This window comes from Osmia lignaria, chromosome 3, assembly GCF_051020975.1.
Source record: "Osmia lignaria lignaria isolate PbOS001 chromosome 3, iyOsmLign1, whole genome shotgun sequence".
NCBI classification, from domain to species: domain Eukaryota; kingdom Metazoa; phylum Arthropoda; class Insecta; order Hymenoptera; family Megachilidae; genus Osmia; species Osmia lignaria.
In genome coordinates, this window is record NC_135034.1 from 10,217,307 (window position 1) to 10,237,639 (window position 20,333).

Consider the following 20,333-nt stretch of genomic DNA (forward strand, 5'->3'; position numbering starts at 1 on the left):
ATATATTTCGAATATAATTATCCAAGTAATTTGAAACTCCCATCACGGAGTATCAAATATCCAGCCCTAATTGCAATATAAGATACTTGATGTTACCCAATATTACAAGCAGATAAATCAGATTCGAACTACAAACAGGAACTCAAATAATTAAAAAGAATCCCTCGATCAACCCCTCGTTTTCTAGTCACGTTTTTCATCAAAATCCAATTTGCTTACACACTTCGATATAATCATCCCTGCACACGACACCAATTAGCGAGAAAAATATAAAAGAAAGAAATTAATTAGCTCGGTAGCAGGATGAATCTCGTGGTCGATAAATAACAGAAGAGGATAGGAGAGGGAAAGAGGAAGACGAGAGGGAACATAAATTCAGGGCGGAAAAATATCCTGCAGCTCGTTGTATCGGGCATTTTTAAGCGAAAATACGGCAACCGTGTACCCTCTCGAGAAGGGACAGCAACGAAGAAAAATGTTGTCGTAAAACCAGCGTAATGAACACGAGGCGTCCAAGGTGGGAAGACACGGTGAGAAAAAAGGGTGTAACACAGAAACCGTTGCTACTTTTTCTTCTGCTTCTTCGTTGTCGCGTATATCGCGCACGATATTATCCGTTTCCGATAAAAGCGTCCCTGAGAGGACATCCGTTTTGTATCTTTTTCTTGCCACGAGAAGCACAGGGATTCGGCTGGTCCCTGGCTCGACAAAAGTTCAATAACCCGCTTCGAAATTCAGCTTTTTCAAAGTCTGCCATTTTTCAAATTCATCAAATTTTACAAAGCGATAAAATAACGGGATCATTAAAAGGCGTAAAGATTGTGAATTTAATCCATTTAGGAATAGTACGAGCGCAGATATTTTTAATGAAAGTAACACAACCACGGTATTCGTGCTTTTAATCGCGGCTAAGATCATAGTTCTTTGAAAAGCTGAAAACCGTCGGGTTTTTTGACTGGCGACACTTTAGAAACGTTAAAGCTTGTTCGCCTTCCATCCAGCGACGATTCAGAAACGTTTCTCAACAAAAGTGCTTGCGCAAACAAGTCTCGGCCGTTGTCGCCGCAGCATTTACCCCCGTGGAAAAGACTTGAAAGAGCCGTTCAAAGCCCGCGGCCAACATCTGCCGCACGATTGGCTTGGAGAAAAGTGGAAGAGGTTGTTTCATTTTGCAAATTGGAGGCTGAAGAAACATCAAAAGACACCCTATGACTGTCGTCACTTTCACGCGTGTAACCCTTTCGCAGATTTTCCTGCGCTACGAATATTGTTCGCGATAGAGAATTTCTTTTTCGAAATAGAGATTTTAAGTTTCTCTTAATTTGTGATTTCTGAACTACGTATATCCCTGGAATTTTGATATATTCCGAGCAAGAATATTCTATTTCTATTTATTTTTAACAAAGAGAATTAAATTTTTAATTCAACTCCACTTGCAAACCTACTTTCCTATAAAAACGACGAAGCAATTCAATTACACCCTTACCTCTTTAAGTGGAATAAAAACAAAGACACTAAATCTTCCTTCTGAAACTCGGAAAAAAACTTTTTCCATTTATCTTTCGTTCAAAGAACCTTATATTAAATTCGTAATGTCCAGCTCAGGGGAAAAAGACACACGGGTTAAACAAATTAAAACGTGGACTTCGAAACGCGAGATCGCTTGGTTAAGAGAGCGAAGGGAAACAAAGGGAACGAGAAGTCTAGCTTCCGGAGCAGAACGGAAACAAAGGAAATGGACGAGACCTGCTCTTACACCGCCTTAATCATTAAATGCAGATCCAAACGGGACGGCGATACAGCGTCGTTAATTAGCGCATGTTCAAGTGTCCTGAGGATACTCGTTCAATCGATACACGTCGACCAGATGCTTCGTCGAGGTGAAATGGTATCAGTTAAATTGGATTACAACAGAGATGTACCTACTTATCTTTCGGCACTAAGATTTATTTCCGAGGATAATAATTGCCAAGATCAGACGAGGTAATATTATTCGGTTCAAAAAATAAAAATAATATCATGGACTGGATCTCAGGAAAATTCATAAAAAGAATTTCATAAATATCTCTATTTAATTTTAACGAGTTTTTAAAGATTGGTATAATAATTAAATATTTGATAAAATTAATAATAAGAAAATAGCATCATTGCTAAAATTATGTAAAAAATGAATTTTGTATAAGAAGATATTTAGACTGAATATTCTCTTTCATGTCTGAATTAAAATTAAATTACATTGAAATATATCACAAAATAAATTCACTGTATAGCGAGTTCGTTTAATGTATTCAGCATGAAATATCAGATACTCCAGTTGGTCACGTTTTAATTAATATTGCCATGTGTAATAATTTACAATACAAAAGCTCTTTACATTCCTCATCCGAGATCAAAGTCCCTGTTCTCTAATTCATAATTAATCTCATTAATCCCTTTACAAATTCACTCTGCAAATATTACAAAATTAGACTATCATCAAAACAAGAAGATCTCTACAAATTAAGAAAAGAACCTTTTAATTACCTCAAAACAAGAAGAAAAGAAATAATACCGGTTACATATCTTCCAATAGCTCTCATAATTTAAACAAGGCTTGAAAAATTCACCTGCAACCACGTTTAAACCGATTACCACCTCCTATTTCCAGTCCAGGCAGCAAGAAGATTAATTTCTCTTCTCTTCTCAAACGAAAAATAAAAAAGAAAGATGTAAAAATCGTATCGATTGTCCAGTTGATCGCAATGAACGTTTACATCAAACAGAATGCACGAGTGATTTTCAATGAAAGGGAGAGATAGAACAAGTAAAACCCTTTAATATTAAAGGGTTACTATATTTGATGCTGCCTGGTTTAATGACGTTGAAGAGGAAGTTTCTGCTTTGGAAAATGTTTGTTCCTTTGACTTAGCAAAACGTCCACCGTTGCATCACCAACCGAGCCAGCATCTTGCTAATTAATGCAGTTTTAGTTGCACGTTTAGAGGGAAAGCAAAGCGTCTCTCGCTTCTCATTTCGGTCGACGTCGCTCGAGAAGCTTTCGCCTTAACGTATATAACTCGTTAGCCATCTTAATTCGCCATGTCTTCCACTTTGGATCTTACTATGCTCGCGACTGTTTATCTTTCATTTTCTTGCCTAATGATAGCTACGAGACGCGTTGCATGATTAAACAACTGCCACGCCGCCTTCGAAATTGCACGGTGCAACGTTTAATTAACGCGCCAAGTGTTTGCAGCGAGGGAGAATTAATTTGCAAAAAATCAACTAGCGTAATTATTGATTACAAAGGGGAGTTAATTACATATTTATTGCGGTGATGTAATGACATTTTTTAAGAATAATGGTAAATGAAAAATAATTTGCAAAAATATAAGATTAATAGAGTTTAATAAATCAGAGGAGAAAGAAACGATATACCCATTCTCTAAACGTTGCATAATAAACATTCCACAAACTATAACGCTAAATTCCCTATCGAGAACCCTCCAGCGTGGAAACGATAATACCGAGGAACGCGTAAAAAGGCTAAAGCAAAATAACTTCGACGCTCTGAGGATCGTATTAAAAAAAAGTTCAATAAACTGTAATTTCCCATATCGGCTCCAAGCCGCAAGGGTGCAACGACATTCTGTCCCTCATTTTCCTGTGTATACGAGCCTTATATCGATGAAACGAGATTCGAAACCATGCACGATGCGAACTGATCGAAACCCTATCCGTTTATGGCAGTATAAAAGAGTCTGTACATTTTGGTATGACCATAATTACGCTATAGTAATAATACCGCAGAATTGAATTGAAATTGTATAAAAGAATCAAACGATAACATTTTGCAGGAGTTCAGAATTTTCGAAAGGATTAAAAAAGATGCAATATTTAATTTCTCCTTGTTTTCTCTTTTTCCCCTTATTTCGAACGTCGTGATTGAATTGCAGAAATTATGCAAATCTGATGCCTGTGGTTATTGTCATTACCGTTCCCATATAAATATGCACGCATATTAAGCAATGCAGTTTTGCTGCAACTATGCAATACCCCATCTGTATTCGCACGTGCGAATTCGAGCAATGTCCCCTTTACTATTGATCGCTTGGTAAACCCATGCCATTCCAACGATCATCGTAAATTTCAGACAAAATTCTATGGTTACCATCTGTTTTATTTCGAACTGCTTAAACGCATAATTAGTAGAATAGTAAATAAATTTTCATTCGAAACCACCATAATTCTACTAGAAGAGAAAAATGTCGATAAATTAATAATTAATTAATATCATTAGTTGGTAAATTAATGCAAAGAAAGTCCTAACACTAACAAAATGAACTTCTCATTTTCCTTTAATTAAGAAATTACTCCAATAAATTAATGAATACTTAATTAAAAAAAGAGGAACTCCATCTTCCAAGCGATTAGTAACCATTTTCTAACCGTGTCAATCTCTCTCCGTTCGCAAAAAAAAAGTGAGAAAAAAAGTACAACCACCGAATACTTGATTAAATCCTCGAATTGAATTCCCCGCTGGGTTTCGAACGAAATCGAACGAAAGCAAGTCTGCGAGCAATTAATCGATCGACAGTTCGTCAAATTAGTGTTTCGTCACGGTCGAACGATTGTTTATCACAATTTTTGCCAAGGTACCGAGTCTTTTATGAGGCTCGAGACACAGACAAGCAGACGGTCAGGATAATTAATCTCATTAGCGAACAGAGAATCCGCAGACTAATGAGATGCCACCGCACGATCTTGCCTCGACACGAGTTCCCTGATATTTTTCTTTCGCGCCCCTTTGACACACCCCACCAGGCTCTACACCCACTGCCACCCTCTATTTTTTTAACGAGCACCCGGTTGCTCATTTAGTTACGCCGTTTTTCAACCACCGACGAAAGGAATTTTTAATTAGTTCCCACGTACATATATGATGCTAGACACTTTGTTGTTCGAGAAACGATAACAAAAGATTCGAGTACAAGTTAAAAAGAAAGTAGGCAATTCCCCATGCAATAATTACATAATTAAGAAATTAGCGAAATAAGAGAATTACATCTGGTATTCACGTTTCGTCCAAGCAATTTACCAGCCAGCAATTCCAGGTGGCAACGGTTGTCGCCCCACCCTGTATATCACGTCTGCAAGGTCTTGGGACACGTTCGAGGGGTTGAAGAAACGCGAAATTCCTCGTCACGGGCGAAGGAGGGGAAGAACTGTGGCGGCGGTAAAAAAAAAAAAAAGTAAATGGAAAAAAGGAGTCTGTGTGCCTCCATGTCCTTTCCACCATTTCCTCTCACCCCTTTTTTTCTCTTGTTCCTTTTTCCCTCCCCTGTTACGCGTGCTCGGTTCTTCGGGTCGTAGTCGATTCTCATTCATGCAAGAACTTCCAGCCAAGTGAATTTTGTTCCGCGGATGCAAAACGAGATGTAGACGGTGATAGAGCGACCTGCAAAGGGTGGCGCGGCTCTTCTTGCTTGCAAGAAGGTGAAACTTCTGATACGGATAAAACGAATCCCATGGAATAGCAATAACCTTTTTCCTGTCATCTTGTATCACTCCGTTCACCGTATCCTTTCATATTTGCAGTAAGCTTTACCTCTGTATCGTTTCATATTTTTGTAATAACCTTTTTTATGACATCTGCTCGACGCTATCTTCTTTTGTATCGGCTTATATTTGCAACAATATTTCCCGGATGCTGGATCGTATTTGTAGTAAGAACTTTTCTTTGATATTCCTATTATTCTGTTCAGATAATTGTTTTCTATAGATAATTAAATTACACTATTATAAAAGAACAACTTAGAGTAATTAATATTCTCTTTTCAATAAAATGCAACCAGTAACGTATAGTTTTTTCAAATATTTTGCTTCAAGGAAAATCTTTTCAACGACCAAAGAATCGAACTACCCCTGGAGAATAGTTACTGTTTCCAGCCTCCAGGGGCGAAAGGCAAAAGTACTCGCGGCAACGTTCCACCCTTTCAAGCCGCACATGCGACCTGTCGAAGCCACCCCCTCCGAGGCATATTCCTGCAGCAAGCACCCCCCAAAGGGACGCGCGTGAATGCACTTTACCAGCGAAATATTCTCCTCTTCTCGCCTGAAATTTATCGGCGGGACGACGTTAAGCCCCTTTCACGCGGAAAGCGGATTTCTTGTCATCTTTGCCCGTCCTCGTCGTCGTTGTATAACCCTTTCCTCTATCGCGAAAGAGTCGCGTCGATTCGTGTCTCAAGATTTACGAGCGAAACTTTTCGGTATAAGCTCAGCCTCTGCCCACCTGATGGTGTTAAATTCACTTCCGGTGGAGTAGCGCAATGTGCATTAAACCGACTTCTTCATTCTTTCAAATCCTTTCGCGAAGCAGTTTTTAAGGAAAAATATCAAATAATGAAATTAATTTTAAGAAATTCAGAAGTGGAGAGGAAAATTAAATAGAACGACGAGGATTTTTATTGGGGGAGGGGATGGCAGTCTTGTTTCCAAGTACGTACACATGATTCGAAACCTTTTATCTATCGGGGATCGATGATACTAAAAGGGGTGGCCAAACCCCGAGGGCAAGAGTGGCTGAGAACTCTCGCGAAGAGAACTCTCGTGTAACGTCTTGATTAAGTAGTGGTTTACACCCTCTGGCGTGTAGGGCCACCCTCGTAAAACAAGCCTGCCCTCCTGTGATTCTACTTGACGCGTTAAATGCTCGTATAAGAAAAGAACGCGTTATTTATACCTGCGTGAACAACAAATTGCTATACACGTGGGGATCAATTTATTCGCGTTCAAGTGATTCGAAACTGAACGCACCGCGACACCGTTCGATATTAAATAATTAATTCTTCGAGTTTTTCAGACTTGACAGAATTTCTTTGTCCTTTCATTTTCAAGTTTTCCATATGATTTATTCCCAACCAAGATACTCAATTATCTTGGAGAATCCTCTATTTAAAAAAATCATAAAACGTACAAAAATGATCAATTTTATCTTTTTTAAATTTACAATTTAAATTTAATAATTATCTATCGTTTGAAAATTGAAATTTTTAACGACATTCAATCGTCTTTCAATTATACCGACGTTTGTCGGCTCCGTATGAAAAGACATTCAACAGTTTTTCGCTACACCCGTGATTATTATTTCATACAGAAAATTCCTATTCATGAAAACGCTGACGGCTACCGCCTCTATGGATGCAGATTACATCGTCCTGGAAGGTTTTTTTCCCTACGAATATATTCATTTCGATAGAAAGGGAGAGAGCTGAATGCTGCTGAAGCGTTCTGATAAACCTGCACTCCTTATTCTTATTAGCCATGAATACAAATGAACTAATTTGACGTGAAAGCACGGATACCGTGTTCTTTATTGTAAGATCAAGTCCGTGCGCCTTTTCATCGCGTCGTACGGGAAGCTGTTAGTATATCGTTACGTGCGTTAAGAAAATTCAACAAGCTTTTTAGATAATGAAGGATCCCTTGTTCGTCGAGTTCGTAGACTTTCGAGCATTACCATTGTTGCCTATAACGAGGCAAAATTAATTAAACGTATCATGATTCGAAATTCTATGTTCAATTAATCACGTCAAACCTGATTAAACGGAATCAAGGAAAATCGAATAACATATGAGAGTAACACGGTTCATTAATAATCAACTCGCGGTTCAACGAGCGTTCGAAACGAATTTCGTACGGTTCGGTTTAATTTTCGCCCGGACACCGGTAAACTTTATCGCTGCCACTAATTACCGCTTGTACTTCATGTTTATTAATGTTGACGTTAGCCGGGCGCGAGTTGGCGCGTGTTTACGGGCCGGTCCGTGCAAACGTTGCGGTCGCATGATAATGACTGAATCCGCGTATTTATGAACGGGTCAGAATTCGCCCGGAAATTTCTCCTATCAAAAGGCCGTGTTTCCGCGTGACACCGAGGTACCGCCGGATATTGCCCGGGGCTTGACACGTCGGCACCGGGTAAACCGGGGCCGGTGCACGCGTGCTGCTGACAGTGACCGATCAAGTTTGAAAATCTTGTTGCAATCGAAAAGTATTTACTTATTTCTATAATAGGTAATTATACTGGACGAAATTGAAGTGTGAAATAATTAAGGAGGTAAAATGTGTTGAATTTCAACCCCTTAACATCCACCATTCGGTATCTCAACGTCCAGACAATTTGTTTGAGGATTAAGATCGTGTTCTCTGGACGCCTCAATCGTAGAATATAGCGGGGAACATAGCAATTTGTAGCACACTGCTTGCCCAGAGGGAAATCACTAGCTTGTGTATACGTTATGTGCAAAGGGGGTGGATGGGTGTTGAGAATGATAGTGTGCAGACTGTAGTAACAGGGAGGTGTTAATAGCTCGAGGTGGTACCACGTCGTGAGTTTGGTGCTTAATATGATTGACAGCACGAATGGGTAATTAACGAGCGAGTCGCTTTCACGTGCAGCACACTCGACGGGGTAGCATATTTAGTGCGGCCATACTTGCTTCCATAACGTTATTATCCTAAGTTTAATTACTGTAGCCAGATATTTTGAGGAACGTTGATCTTCTATTTGTCTACAGATTTTAGGGGTCCAATTCAATATGCATATATTCGCAAATGTAAATCAATTCCAACACCCAATTTTCAGTTCAGAACATTTCTAATAACTACATCATAAATTGATGATTTTCCTTTATTTTTAGATTATAGAGGGTTAATTATTCAGAAAATTGTTCTTTACATCTTTTTCTAATGGAAAAACCAACGAATTTCTTTGACTAATAAAGAAATCTTCAAAGCGGACTCTATGCTTTCAGCTTATTCAACCTAGCTCAATACAGACTCACGCCCTTAACCTGAATTTTTAGTCCAATTACCTTTTAAGCTGCAGGTCGATATGGAACCGGAAAGAGTCCTGGCGTGATTGGTCACGGCCAGTAGCAAAGGTGTGCCCGTGATGAAACTCTTCGACTTGGTCACTAATTGCTTTTGCACCGCGTAGCTACGGGTCCGTCGCCGAAAAATCGGCGAATCGAGGAAACTATCGTCGTATTGAGGCATTTTATCACATATTACACTGAATAATCAATTCTTGAAACATGGATCCTCCATAGAATTCATCGCACCTGTATCCATTATCTCACTGCGTCTATTAAGCAAAGTGTTCTTCATCTTCATGTTGTACTTGCACTGATTTAATGACAATAGAGTTTTTTCATTAATTTTTTCACTCAGATCGTTTGTTTCTTAACTTCATTTTGAGATAAATTTATAATATGCGATTGGTTTATTGAACTATGATCAGGTTTCTACAGTTTCTTAACTGTTCCTATATCAAAAAAGATTCATCATTTTAACAACGAGGAGGATTCCATGAAAGATCAGGTATTGAAATTAAACGAAACGCGATGACAGTACACCTAAATATAAGTGAGATGATACATTTAGCTGCCTCGAGTACTATACCAAACTAGAGTACCCAAACATATTCGACTTCCAGGATATCTATTTTAGACGAATCTTCCGTTACGATTTCTTGTCCGCTTCCTAGTCTATCCTGCACCCAATTTATTTTCACCCAATTACTTTTAACCCTAAATTTTTAAAATATTTTTGCCCATCCAGGGTCGCTTGAAGACATAAATAACAATGGCCATATTGAGAAGAAAAGGCAAATTATAAGATACCAGAAGAGAATTTGTAAAGAAACAGAAGGAAAGAGTTATTGTTAGCAAAGATCCAATAATAGGTAACTGGTTGATAAAAATGCATTGAACAAGAAGGCAAGGTACGTCTACGAGATCCAAGAGTTGGCCAAGGTTCCATCAGTTTTCACGACAAACGATCAACGATTACTGGAGCGAAAAGTCCACCCCTTTACTCCACCTATCACGATTCCACGTCGCTTTTACTGTTTTCCTAGCAACGTGTATGATTCTATAGGAGAGCAGGAGGTCGATCGTGTAACTCGTTCCACGCTGGACTGGGCACAAGGACCACAGTTTTTCTGGCTTGTTTGTTCTCACAAAATTATCGAATTTTATGCACACTCGGGCCTTTGACAAAGAAACGAAACGTGACCTCGTTGGTTGGCTAATAAAATAAGTGTGAAACGAGTAAAAAAAGAAATACATGACGTGGATACAGTTGTGATCTATACATTACATATTTATTAAAAACTGCATATTTCGAGCTTTCGAATATCAAAAATTACTGCAGAGTTCGGAATTCCAGATTCATAGCTACTTTCCCTAGGGAAGCCTGATTTGATCGCGAACTTCAATTTCTAATACCTCGGCGTTCCAATTATTTAACGTACTCGAACGGCCTTGCGATCATGCAAATCCACGAGAATTTCATGCCCGGTTGAGATTTCCTGATTAATAATAATTAGCACTGATGAACTTGCGACCCAGTTACGCTCGACTCTTCCTGTCGCGCCCAAGGCGCTCCGTTATTTTCGGAGTTCGATGGACCACCACCGATTCGAACGACTCAGCTCTCGAAATATCAAAATTGACAAGAAATGGATGAATTCGAACCAAGAGATTCAATTATGTATTAATGAAACACGGTTTGGTCCTTTTAATTCCAAATGAAAAGAAATGTACATTCTGCGATTGCATCGATGCACAAAAATGCATACGATTCTTTTGTATTAAAAACACTATATGCAGTTATTAGGAATATGCGAAAAATTATCATCTTTTGAAGGCAATTTTTTTTATTAATACTTTAGAAATGATAATCATTTGAATGACGAGATATCTAGTCTTGTCTGATTAACACGACCAGTGTAAATGAATCGTAACGAAACAGACGACTTCACCTCCGAAAATAAATTCAATGGGTTGCATGTAAAATTTTATCGTCGACTCTCCTCCTACCCCTCTCTCTCCCGTACTACGCTATTCGTTTCAATTTCCCATCGCTTTTGCTTTAATCGCGGCGTTCCGATGATTACGAAAATAATCGCGACAGCAGCGTTCGAAAATTTAATATCGAATATCCTGGCGACGGTTGGCGAATAAAAAACAGGAGCATGTTCGCGAGCAGGGGTTGCGCTGTAAACGCTGTGTAGCGCAATCGAAACGTCGAAAATGAGGGAATATTTAATATACGAATGAATTGCAATTAAACAGTCTGCACGTGAAATTGCATTCCACGTTCTTTAACAATTGATTACTTGGCTGAATGAAAACAAATTTCGAGTGAACTCTTGCAAAACTACCCCTAGGCTTTCAATATACATATTTATGCAAATTTTCAAACGGTGGAAAAGTGAAATTTTCTATTGCTTTCAGAATCGAATGACCGATAATTTCTTTGGGAGACGCATAGGGTGCGTCGTTGGTCTTGAACGTATTAAACCGCTTGTTCCGCTAACTAATCAGGCCTTGATCGTTTATTACGCAGCATCTACGTTCCGTTTGCTCCAGATCGTTCGGCACGTCGCGATCTGGGTCGTCAAGAGCATCGCGGAGATCTTTTAATCTCAGACTTTGCGGAAAAATACAATCGATTCGGTGAAACACCAGCATCGTTCGTTTGGCAAGCGGATATCGTGTCCGTTCGACGATACCGAATAATCTCGTCTGCTGTTTGCTCAAATTCGTCGATTACGTACACGTTAACGAATTTCGACATCAAAAAATGAATATTCATTGACAATAATTTGCTACATTTGAGTGATATTCAAAATTTAAAGAATTGATCAAGAATATAGGGAAATTTGTCTAATTTGAAGAATTAATGAGATCCAAAGTAATTTTAATTAATCCTATATTATTACAAGAAAAAAACATTGGCATATTTTTCTTCATTACCTATGATTAAAAAAAAGAATTTCAAAACACTTTCAGTCACTGTTAAACCTCAAACTTTGCCACTGTTCTGATATTAAACGCTATGATCATATTGATTGATAATAAACACAACTTCCAATCGAATCAATTGATATCACTGCTCGAGCTAAGCACTCGCACACTGGAAACATTGAAATACGATCATCGTTTATTTGCATCGAAACACTTCCTGATACGTTTCTACAACAATTTTATCCCCAGGTCAACGAACAAGACCCAACATTCTCTGAATTTTGCGAGGCTGGCTTCGATTTGGTTCACGAAGCTACAAATCACTCACTGAGGTAGCAGAGAACTTTACTCTTCAAGTAACTGGAATACGAAACGTTTATCCCCGAGTTCTGAAGTTCCTGATCGATCCACGAAACTCTCGATACAGTTGAAAAAGCGAAGATAATATTTGCTTTCAATCTTGGAAACCTTCTATCGATTTTTCGTTCCGTGAGGTTCAATTTCAAGAAGAGCGTTATCGAGCTTCGGAGTTTCTCAGTGATCTTCCAAATCTTTGATGGATTAATTAATTAACAATTAATGCGATATTCATTTCTTCTATATCTTGGATAATTTTAGGAATTTGGAATCGAAGAATCTTGCATCAAACACGCTATAAATCTTCCCATCAACCTTTATCCAACAAACAGTTTTTCAACTTCACTTTCACATCATCCTCCAATTTAACCCCTAATCAATCACTACGATATCTCCGAACTTCGTCGCTCTCCACTGACAAATACCGGTACATGATGTTCGCTTAAAAAATCACGAAATTCCAATGAGCAACGCACAGAAGCGACCAGGGAATTAGCTATTCCGGAAAATTTTCCTCGAATTTCCCGTCGCTAGAGCCGGTGACCGCGTCTGGACGGTCACTTTCGTCTACGATGATCGCGAAGGCGTAAATCTGGTGCGGGTATCGGGTTCCAAACAGGTATTTTGCTCGGGAAACAGAGGTGAACCGTCGTCGTCACTGGTGTACCGTCCGTCCACTGTAGCATCGTCCCGGTAATATCTGTGACTTTGGCCGGGAAAGAAGGCTTGTCTATTTTAACGGGTCAGAGAGAGGAGCAGGCAGGCGAGCAAAAGTCTGCGAGAGGGAAGGAGGAGTGTAACACTGACAGTACGTATAAGAAGGATGGACGACGATGAAGAGAGAGAAGAATTTCGAGAAGGGTTAACAGAGGAGAGGGACAAAAGAGCTCGTACAGAGGCAGACTCACTTATGCTCGTTCTTTATTTCAAAGATGAAAGAGAGAGATGAGACGAGTGGGAGTACGGAGGAGCAGAGGAGGAGAGACACAATTTATTTGCGGACCCCTGCAGCACTGTGTCAGCATACGACGCTCGGAAGAACAACTTTTCTTCTTTCTTCTTTTTTCGCAATTCTATCTTTCTTACGCTGACGATGCGATGGGCATTGTCATTGCCATTGCACCGTAAATTGGATTGACTTTCGTGGGAAAACGATCGTGGAGATTTCAGTTTCCGGAGGTAAAGTGTCCACTTTTCCTTTCTTCATGATTTCCGATGAAGGGTTGTCTCGAGTCAACCCTTGGACAATGGAGTTGGAAATTTCATGCAAAATTGTAATTGCACGTTTAGTATTCTGTACTTTTATTTGTCAATTTAATTTTAATTTAATCTGAATTACGCTTTCAAGGATGAGTAAGAATCCATTATATTTGATTTGTTCTTATTTGCTGTCGTTATCTTTGCTACCAGTTTTTCATGGAACTCTGTTCTTTCATAACAAGATATTGTATAATTACACGGTTACTGCATTTATTCGCTTTATCGAACAGTTCGAAAAGTAATTTTATTGGTTTATTGATAGCCTGATATTTAATATCAAAATTCTGTATGAAATTCAACACTGTCTACCTTTTATCTCTTTGTGCATTTTCCGAATGGCAAGCTTTACTTTATCACCAGGCAAGAGAAAAATTTGTCTATTTTATACTGTACACGATAGCGACACCACATTATAATATAAAACACTATAGTGATGTTTCATGTTATCAGAATGAATGTAAAAAACAAGATAAGCGTACGGTCTGATGAGAAATACGAAGATATAGTAGAAAACGAAGGAATGTCTCAACAGTTTTGTACTTGATCTAAATATTTGGCTTCTAAATATGCTGCCTATACGACGCCCAAGAAAATCGAACCAGACGAATAGCTCAAAAGCAACGTAATATTTTTGCACTCGTCGAATGAGAACGTGGGCCAGATAGATCATCTTTATTTATACGTAAATTAAAAATGGAAACATAACATGAGGTAAGCTCGCTCCCTTCCAATTGTAACACATCCTATTTTTTAAATTACAACAATTTTCTTACTGAAAGTTTCAAAAGCATTAAAAACATTTAATAATCCTCAGTTTCTAGAACAGCTGATATTCCTTAATTCTTAGAAATCTTCAATTTCCTAGCAATTTATTATTTCACCTTCAACACATTGAGTGGCAGAAATTGAGTAATTATTTCCTAACAGTCTATATAATCTTTGGGGACAATCAGATACATCAGATGAGACGTTTTAGTTAATTAAAAACATCCTAAAAATCATCGAAAAATTAATGATTTTTGTATCCAATTTTATCAAGACCACTTTGTTTCGACGAGTGCAATATGCTCTTGAACTTTGATCCTAATTATTTAAAATAACAGAAACACCGCAAAACATTCACAAACTTACGAGGTTTGAAAATGAATCCCACGACCATCTTGATTCAGATCGCGATGACCAGCATCGATCCTTTTCAAGGATCCTAGACGCACTATGCCCGTTCACAATGAAAGAAGAAAAGCAGGTTTTGACGTATGAACGTTTCGTTATGCCAATTAGACAACGTGTTATCTCACGATTATCTCAAGCAACAACGATACGGTACGATAAAATACGATAACGAATGACTAATTTTCCTCGAGGAGAGAGGTACTCCGTGGTAGGAGGCAAAAATCAAGGCGACGCGATGGGATCCCTATGGATCAACGGGTAAATTAGGATCAACCCATAGCACGTGTGTAGATCGGTTTTCGCACGTGGCTGAAGTTCCCTCTAATCCTCGTGTACGAGTTTGCTCGACGAAACGTGAAAATGGATGCATATTCATGAATCTACCCGACTGCTGAACCTCGTGCACCCTCTTCAACAACCACTGCAGCGTGGTTTCGATGCAGAATGGGCTACGTCTGACCGTGATTTTACCGTACCATCTAATTTTACGCTAATAAACTCGACACTGGATGTAAATCTACTTTCTAATTAAAAATAAACCGTTGAATGGAAAATGAATTAATACGTATTCTAATATTCTTATAAAAATCACCCTAGCGATCTTTATGAAAATTTGTATCGGATCTAACGTATGAAAAATGAATTTATTGTCGTAGAAAATTTCTTGTTTTTTTTATATATATTTGTGATATTTTAAAACGCTCGTGTTTGTCGAGTCACGTTTTCCCAATACACGTGACCACGTACAAGTAATCCGGAATGTTTTCTCTTCAGGACCACGTGTATATCAGCAAATAAAATTTACCTCAACCTCGGTCAACCATTGATTAAATCTGAAAAGTAAGTATTGAAGTTACGGTTCGAATACCGTGCCACTCGAAAACCGATGAGAATAGCGTTGCAAAAGTAAAAGCAACTCGACATCAATTTTTATTCCGTACTCGGCGTGTGCTTTTAACGAATGCGAGTGTTCCGCGTTGCAAGCACAGAAATACAAAAAAGGAAAAAAAAGAAATGAAACATTGCTGTCGAAATGGAATCGAGATGTACGAGTTGAATGGAAATGTTTTTACGCGTTCGATCCAGTTCAAAATTGTAACGAAACTTTCAACCACTAATAGACACCCTATTAGTAACGTGTACTCGTCGATTGATGGAATGAAAACAATTACTCTACGGGTTTTTGTTTCCTTAGGAAGACTACGTACCTGGGGTCTGTCGATTGTGTCAATATAGAAAAATACAAACGGACAGGAAAATTCGTATATTGAGAGAATAATAGATTCGTGTTTCAAATGAAAAAATGTTATCACTATTGTCTTCTAGCAAAATTTCATGACATAAAAATATTAAAAAATAAGATTCATGTCGAAGAAATATTCTTTGCAAATTTGGATATATCCACAGGTCATTAAACAACGCCGTTTATATAAATCTCTCGCATAAATTTTTAATGGATATAAGCCATTTATATTTCCTGAAGGTTTATGTATGAAAATGTTCCTTTTAAAGTCTCTCATTAACCGTGTACATGTGTAAGCAAGCGTAGACAAGTTGGTAAGCTCCTAACGCGAAAACCCCTCCCGTAGGAAACATTTCCGTATTTTCAGAATGCTTGTTATTTTAGTTTCAGAAATACGTAGATTAATCTCCTTTCTGCCTCTGCTATTTAACGGAAGTTACTTGAAACATTTAGCGAGACATTAGGCAGTTAATATTAAATTCAACTTGAAATTAATTTCAGATAATTATTAGTCGTTTTCTGAAATCCTACAGCAATGTAATCTCTCTTACTCTCTTAATCACTTTCAGAAGCGCAATTAGCAGTTTAATTACCGACGTTCTTCACCCTCTACTCTTGTTGAAATATAATTGAAAGATATTCGAGTGATCCGAGAAAAGAACCATCTGTACGAGAGGGTAATAAAAAATTAACCGATATAAAAATAAAAAAGAAATTGAAATAAATACTCGTAAGGAGTATTAAAACTACGCTCGAAATACAGATATTTGAAGAAAATGAGAAGTAATTTATTTATACAGTTGTGACTATCGCGCGATGAATTTCTCGGTGAAAGGGTTAATGTCGATGGATCTATTTTTCAGAAGCAACAGCCAGAACACGATGGACACGCTATGATTTCAACCAACAACAAATCAACTCGCATTAAACGCAATTACCCACCGACATATGACGTAGGGTAGCGAGTTAGTTGCTACTCGTTATCCGACAAATTGATCAAACTGCCTTTACTTAAGCGTGTCTGTCCATCAGTCGCCCTGCTGCGAGCTTGAACGTATCGGTTCTGATAAGTTGCACCTGTTATTGTACAATGTCTAAATAAAACCGCGACAAGTACCCACATGATTTTAAGTATTCCTTGTGAATTAAAGATCACAATCGCGATAATTATTTTCAAAAGCAATTTTTAACTACCATCTACCCTAACATGATATTATTTTGTTTTTCAACAAACAATTTCAATAAAATTTGGGATTAAGTCATCAAATCTTTTTTTATAATTAATATTATGTAATAATTTTATTCAAAAGTGAATAAAATATCTATACATATCACGATTTAAACTATGTATCAGAATAGAGCCTACCAACATAGTAATCAGTGTGACCAACCACGCTAAATAAACAAAGGAAAGTTCCCACACAATCGATCGATCTCTCGAATCGTAGATTTTGAAACGATCTCGATCTTTCGAACATCGAATATGATCCCCATGGAAATACTGTCGCATTGATCATGAAAATAGGGGGGTAACTCTTTGTCTGAAGGGTGCGAACGCGGGCAGAAAACTCGTGACATGGGCAGCTGTTCGAATTACATTGGGCTCGCCCCTGGCGCGTGGACGGTTTATTGACACACTCTCCAGGCGACCGCGTATTATTACCAACGTGCATTCTCCATGAAAAGTATGGTCCGTCTTTCAAAAATGACCGTCAGGTCATCGGAACATGACCTCAGGGTCCGTGGACCGCGAGAGGGATATTCGATTCCAATTCGATTCTTTTGGTCGAAAGATTGATCTCTCGAATCGATTTCTAACCCTAAAATATCGAAAATCGATTCTTCTTTCCCCAATTTTTGTTACTTATTAAACTTATGTGTAGCATTTCTTATAAATATGGCAATTAAAATTCTAGCAAGATCGATTTTTTATGAGAATCGATTCTCATGATTCGATTCAAGAATCGATTTTTCTAAATAAATCGAATCGAGAATTTCAATTTGTAAAGTTGAAAGGACGCGCGGAGCACTTCATGATCTCGATGAATCGAACGAGAGATGAAGCTGCGAACACTGATTTACCGAGCGGTTATTGTTCCGCTGATGATTAGCATTCGCCGAGTGTAATGTTTGTCGAAAGATACATTTACATCTTTAAGGAGAATGTAAATGAGTAGCTATGATACATTACGCAGACCGGAGAAGATGAATAGAAAGAGACACGATAGAAGAGGCGTGCTTCGGGGTACACGCATATGCTTTTGACGTTTCGCGTCCGGTAGCGTCAGTGAATGATCAGCTCTCGTTAACATTTTAGATTGTCGCGACACACGATGAAACGAATGTTTAAGAACTTCCTCGCTCGGTAACGTTCACTTCGTGAACGAATAAAAACTTGACTGACAAGAAGAAAGAAAAAAGGAACAACGGTCACGGCGGCCGGGTTCCACCGTTGTTATGGAACATCGTACGTTTCTTTTTCAATCGTATAGGTCATAGCGCAAATGCCACTTACCTGCATGCTTCTCCGACTTCGGCGTGGAGGCCATCGCTACCCGGTAGTATGTCCTCTCGAACCACAACACTATCTCACCATTTCCGCGAATGACCGCATCGTAAACTACACACCAGTGGTTGCCGCGGCGTTTTCAGTCTGATGTAAACCCGACGTGCACCGCTACATCTTCGTTTGTCAGCCATCTTTCGAGGCGCGAGCGCCGAAACCGCCATCACACGACCGAGATTTGTACCCAGCCACCAGACCAATATGGCTGACGGACTGTCATTCGGTTGACATTTCATTCAATTTTCGTTGGCATACTTGAACGGCTGACTTTCGCCAGCGGAACGTATTCCGCGGCCACGTGCGTACAAGTGTAAAAAATTACGACACTGATTAGCTCGTAGCTCGAAATTACGAGTATCGCCGTGTTAAAATTAATCGGAGTAGTGGCGGCGCAACGACTGACTCTCTTCGCACGCCGGTACAGTGGCGTACAAAAGTCGACATCCACCACATGATCGAATACAGTCTGTAACAAAAAAGTAATTAAATGGCTTTACGATAACCCTACCAAAGAAGAGGAGTGAGTACTAAGCAACTAGAATGCACGAACAAAAGTCAATGTGATACCCTTAAAAACTGAATGATCCTCTTTGCAAAATATATTCTTCTGTTTATAACCTTCAAATGTTACTACAAAGGAATTGTTATTGATATACTGTCATTCAGAGATTATTAATACTGATAAACCAAAGATAAAAGTACGGATTTAGTTCCATTAGGTGAATTTGAAATAAAGTTTTATGTCAACGCAAAATGGGGAGTTCTGGTTTAAGACAGCATTATGAAACCGCGAAGAAGACTGGCACATTAAAATTATCGCAAAGGAAACTTGACGAATTTCCACAGAATCTACGTGCCTTAGCGCCATTGTTACGCACATTGGATCTTTCTGAAAACAAATTTACTCGCATTCCAGACGATATCGGTAATTTTACTTTACTGAAGCAACTGAATATCAGTCACAATAAACTGATAGCTTTACCAGAAGCTCTCGGAGCGCTGACAAAGTTAGAGGGCTTAAACGCGAGCTCAAATCAGATTAAAAGTATACCATGGTCTTTATCGAAACTGACGCGTTTAAAACATGTCAACCTGTCCGACAACCAGATTACCGAATTTCCCACTATGTTTTGTGGTTTCAACTTACTGGATGTACTAGACCTGTCCAAGAACCGAATCACAATGATTCCGGACGCGGCCGCAGCGTTGCATGTGGTTGAACTTAACCTCAATCAAAATCAAGTATCAACTATCTCGGAGCAACTGGCAATTTGTTCACGCCTAAAAACGCTTAGACTCGAAGAGAATTGTTTGCAACTAAATGCTATACCTACGAAGATTTTGAAAGATTCCAAAATTTCTGTCCTTTCGGTCGAAGGTAATTTGTTTGAAATGAAACAATTTGCCGAACTGGATGGTTATGATAATTATATGGAGAGGTACACTGCGGTAAAGAAAAAAATGTTTTAAGATATTTTTTCATGTGTTGATGTGCGTGTAAAATTATAAATTATGTTCTTAACAATAGCACTACATAACTGTTTCATAACTATGGAAATTCGCCGCATCGTGTTCGCGCAATTATTCTACAGGATATTTGTGATAACATAATTTAAAAAATAAAATCTTAATTAATTGTAATAATTAATCTTTTTAAATCCAAACTTTATAAAACAGTACGTAGTTTTTGTTACGCGGCTTGTAAAACGGTACCTTACTTTGTATTGAGTATTGGAGTACAGTTACGACCGATGTTTCTATCAGTTTATGCACAATTAAAATGTACAAATGAGACGCATAAATAAACCACATTTCATAGAAAATGTTTCTTCTTTGCCACATAATGTTTAGTTGTATAAGCGGAACTGAAAGAAAATCAAAATACTGTAAATCTTAAATGTATTTGTTGCCGTTCATCTCGATGTATAAAATAAAC

General features: G+C 38.4%; 2 protein-coding genes and 1 long non-coding RNA gene across 6 annotated transcripts in view; 2 read left to right on the forward strand and 1 right to left on the reverse strand.

Annotated features, from left to right (window-relative positions):
* The window catches only part of C3G (C3G guanyl-nucleotide exchange factor), a 43,212-nt gene extending 30,376 nt beyond the window's left edge, over positions 1–12,836 (reverse strand). For all 4 annotated transcript variants that reach the window (XR_013065214.1, XM_076693192.1, XM_076693193.1 and 1 more), the window contains exons 1-2: positions 11,808–12,836; positions 8,859–9,310 (exon numbers count right to left, since the gene is read on the reverse strand). Coding sequence is in view for 3 of the 4 variants with exons in the window: in XM_076693192.1 (XP_076549307.1) it covers positions 8,859–9,042 (184 nt within the window). In the remaining variant the exon portion in view is untranslated. The remainder of the gene's footprint in view (positions 1–8,858; positions 9,311–11,807) is intronic.
* A 194-nt stretch (positions 12,837–13,030) lies between these two features.
* LOC117608026 (uncharacterized) lies at positions 13,031–15,134 on the forward strand. Its single transcript, XR_004582280.2, has 3 exons — positions 13,031–13,334; positions 13,866–14,126; positions 14,585–15,134. It is a non-coding gene; the product is annotated as an uncharacterized LOC117608026 (long non-coding RNA).
* Positions 15,135–18,334: 3,200 nt separating this feature from the next.
* Positions 18,335–20,310, forward strand: LOC117608024 (leucine-rich repeat-containing protein 57). Its single transcript, XM_034332472.2, has one exon. It carries the CDS (start codon positions 19,151–19,153, stop codon positions 19,865–19,867), a length of 717 nt encoding a protein of 238 aa, XP_034188363.1. The 5' UTR covers positions 18,335–19,150; the 3' UTR covers positions 19,868–20,310.
* Positions 20,311–20,333: the final 23 nt, after the last annotated feature.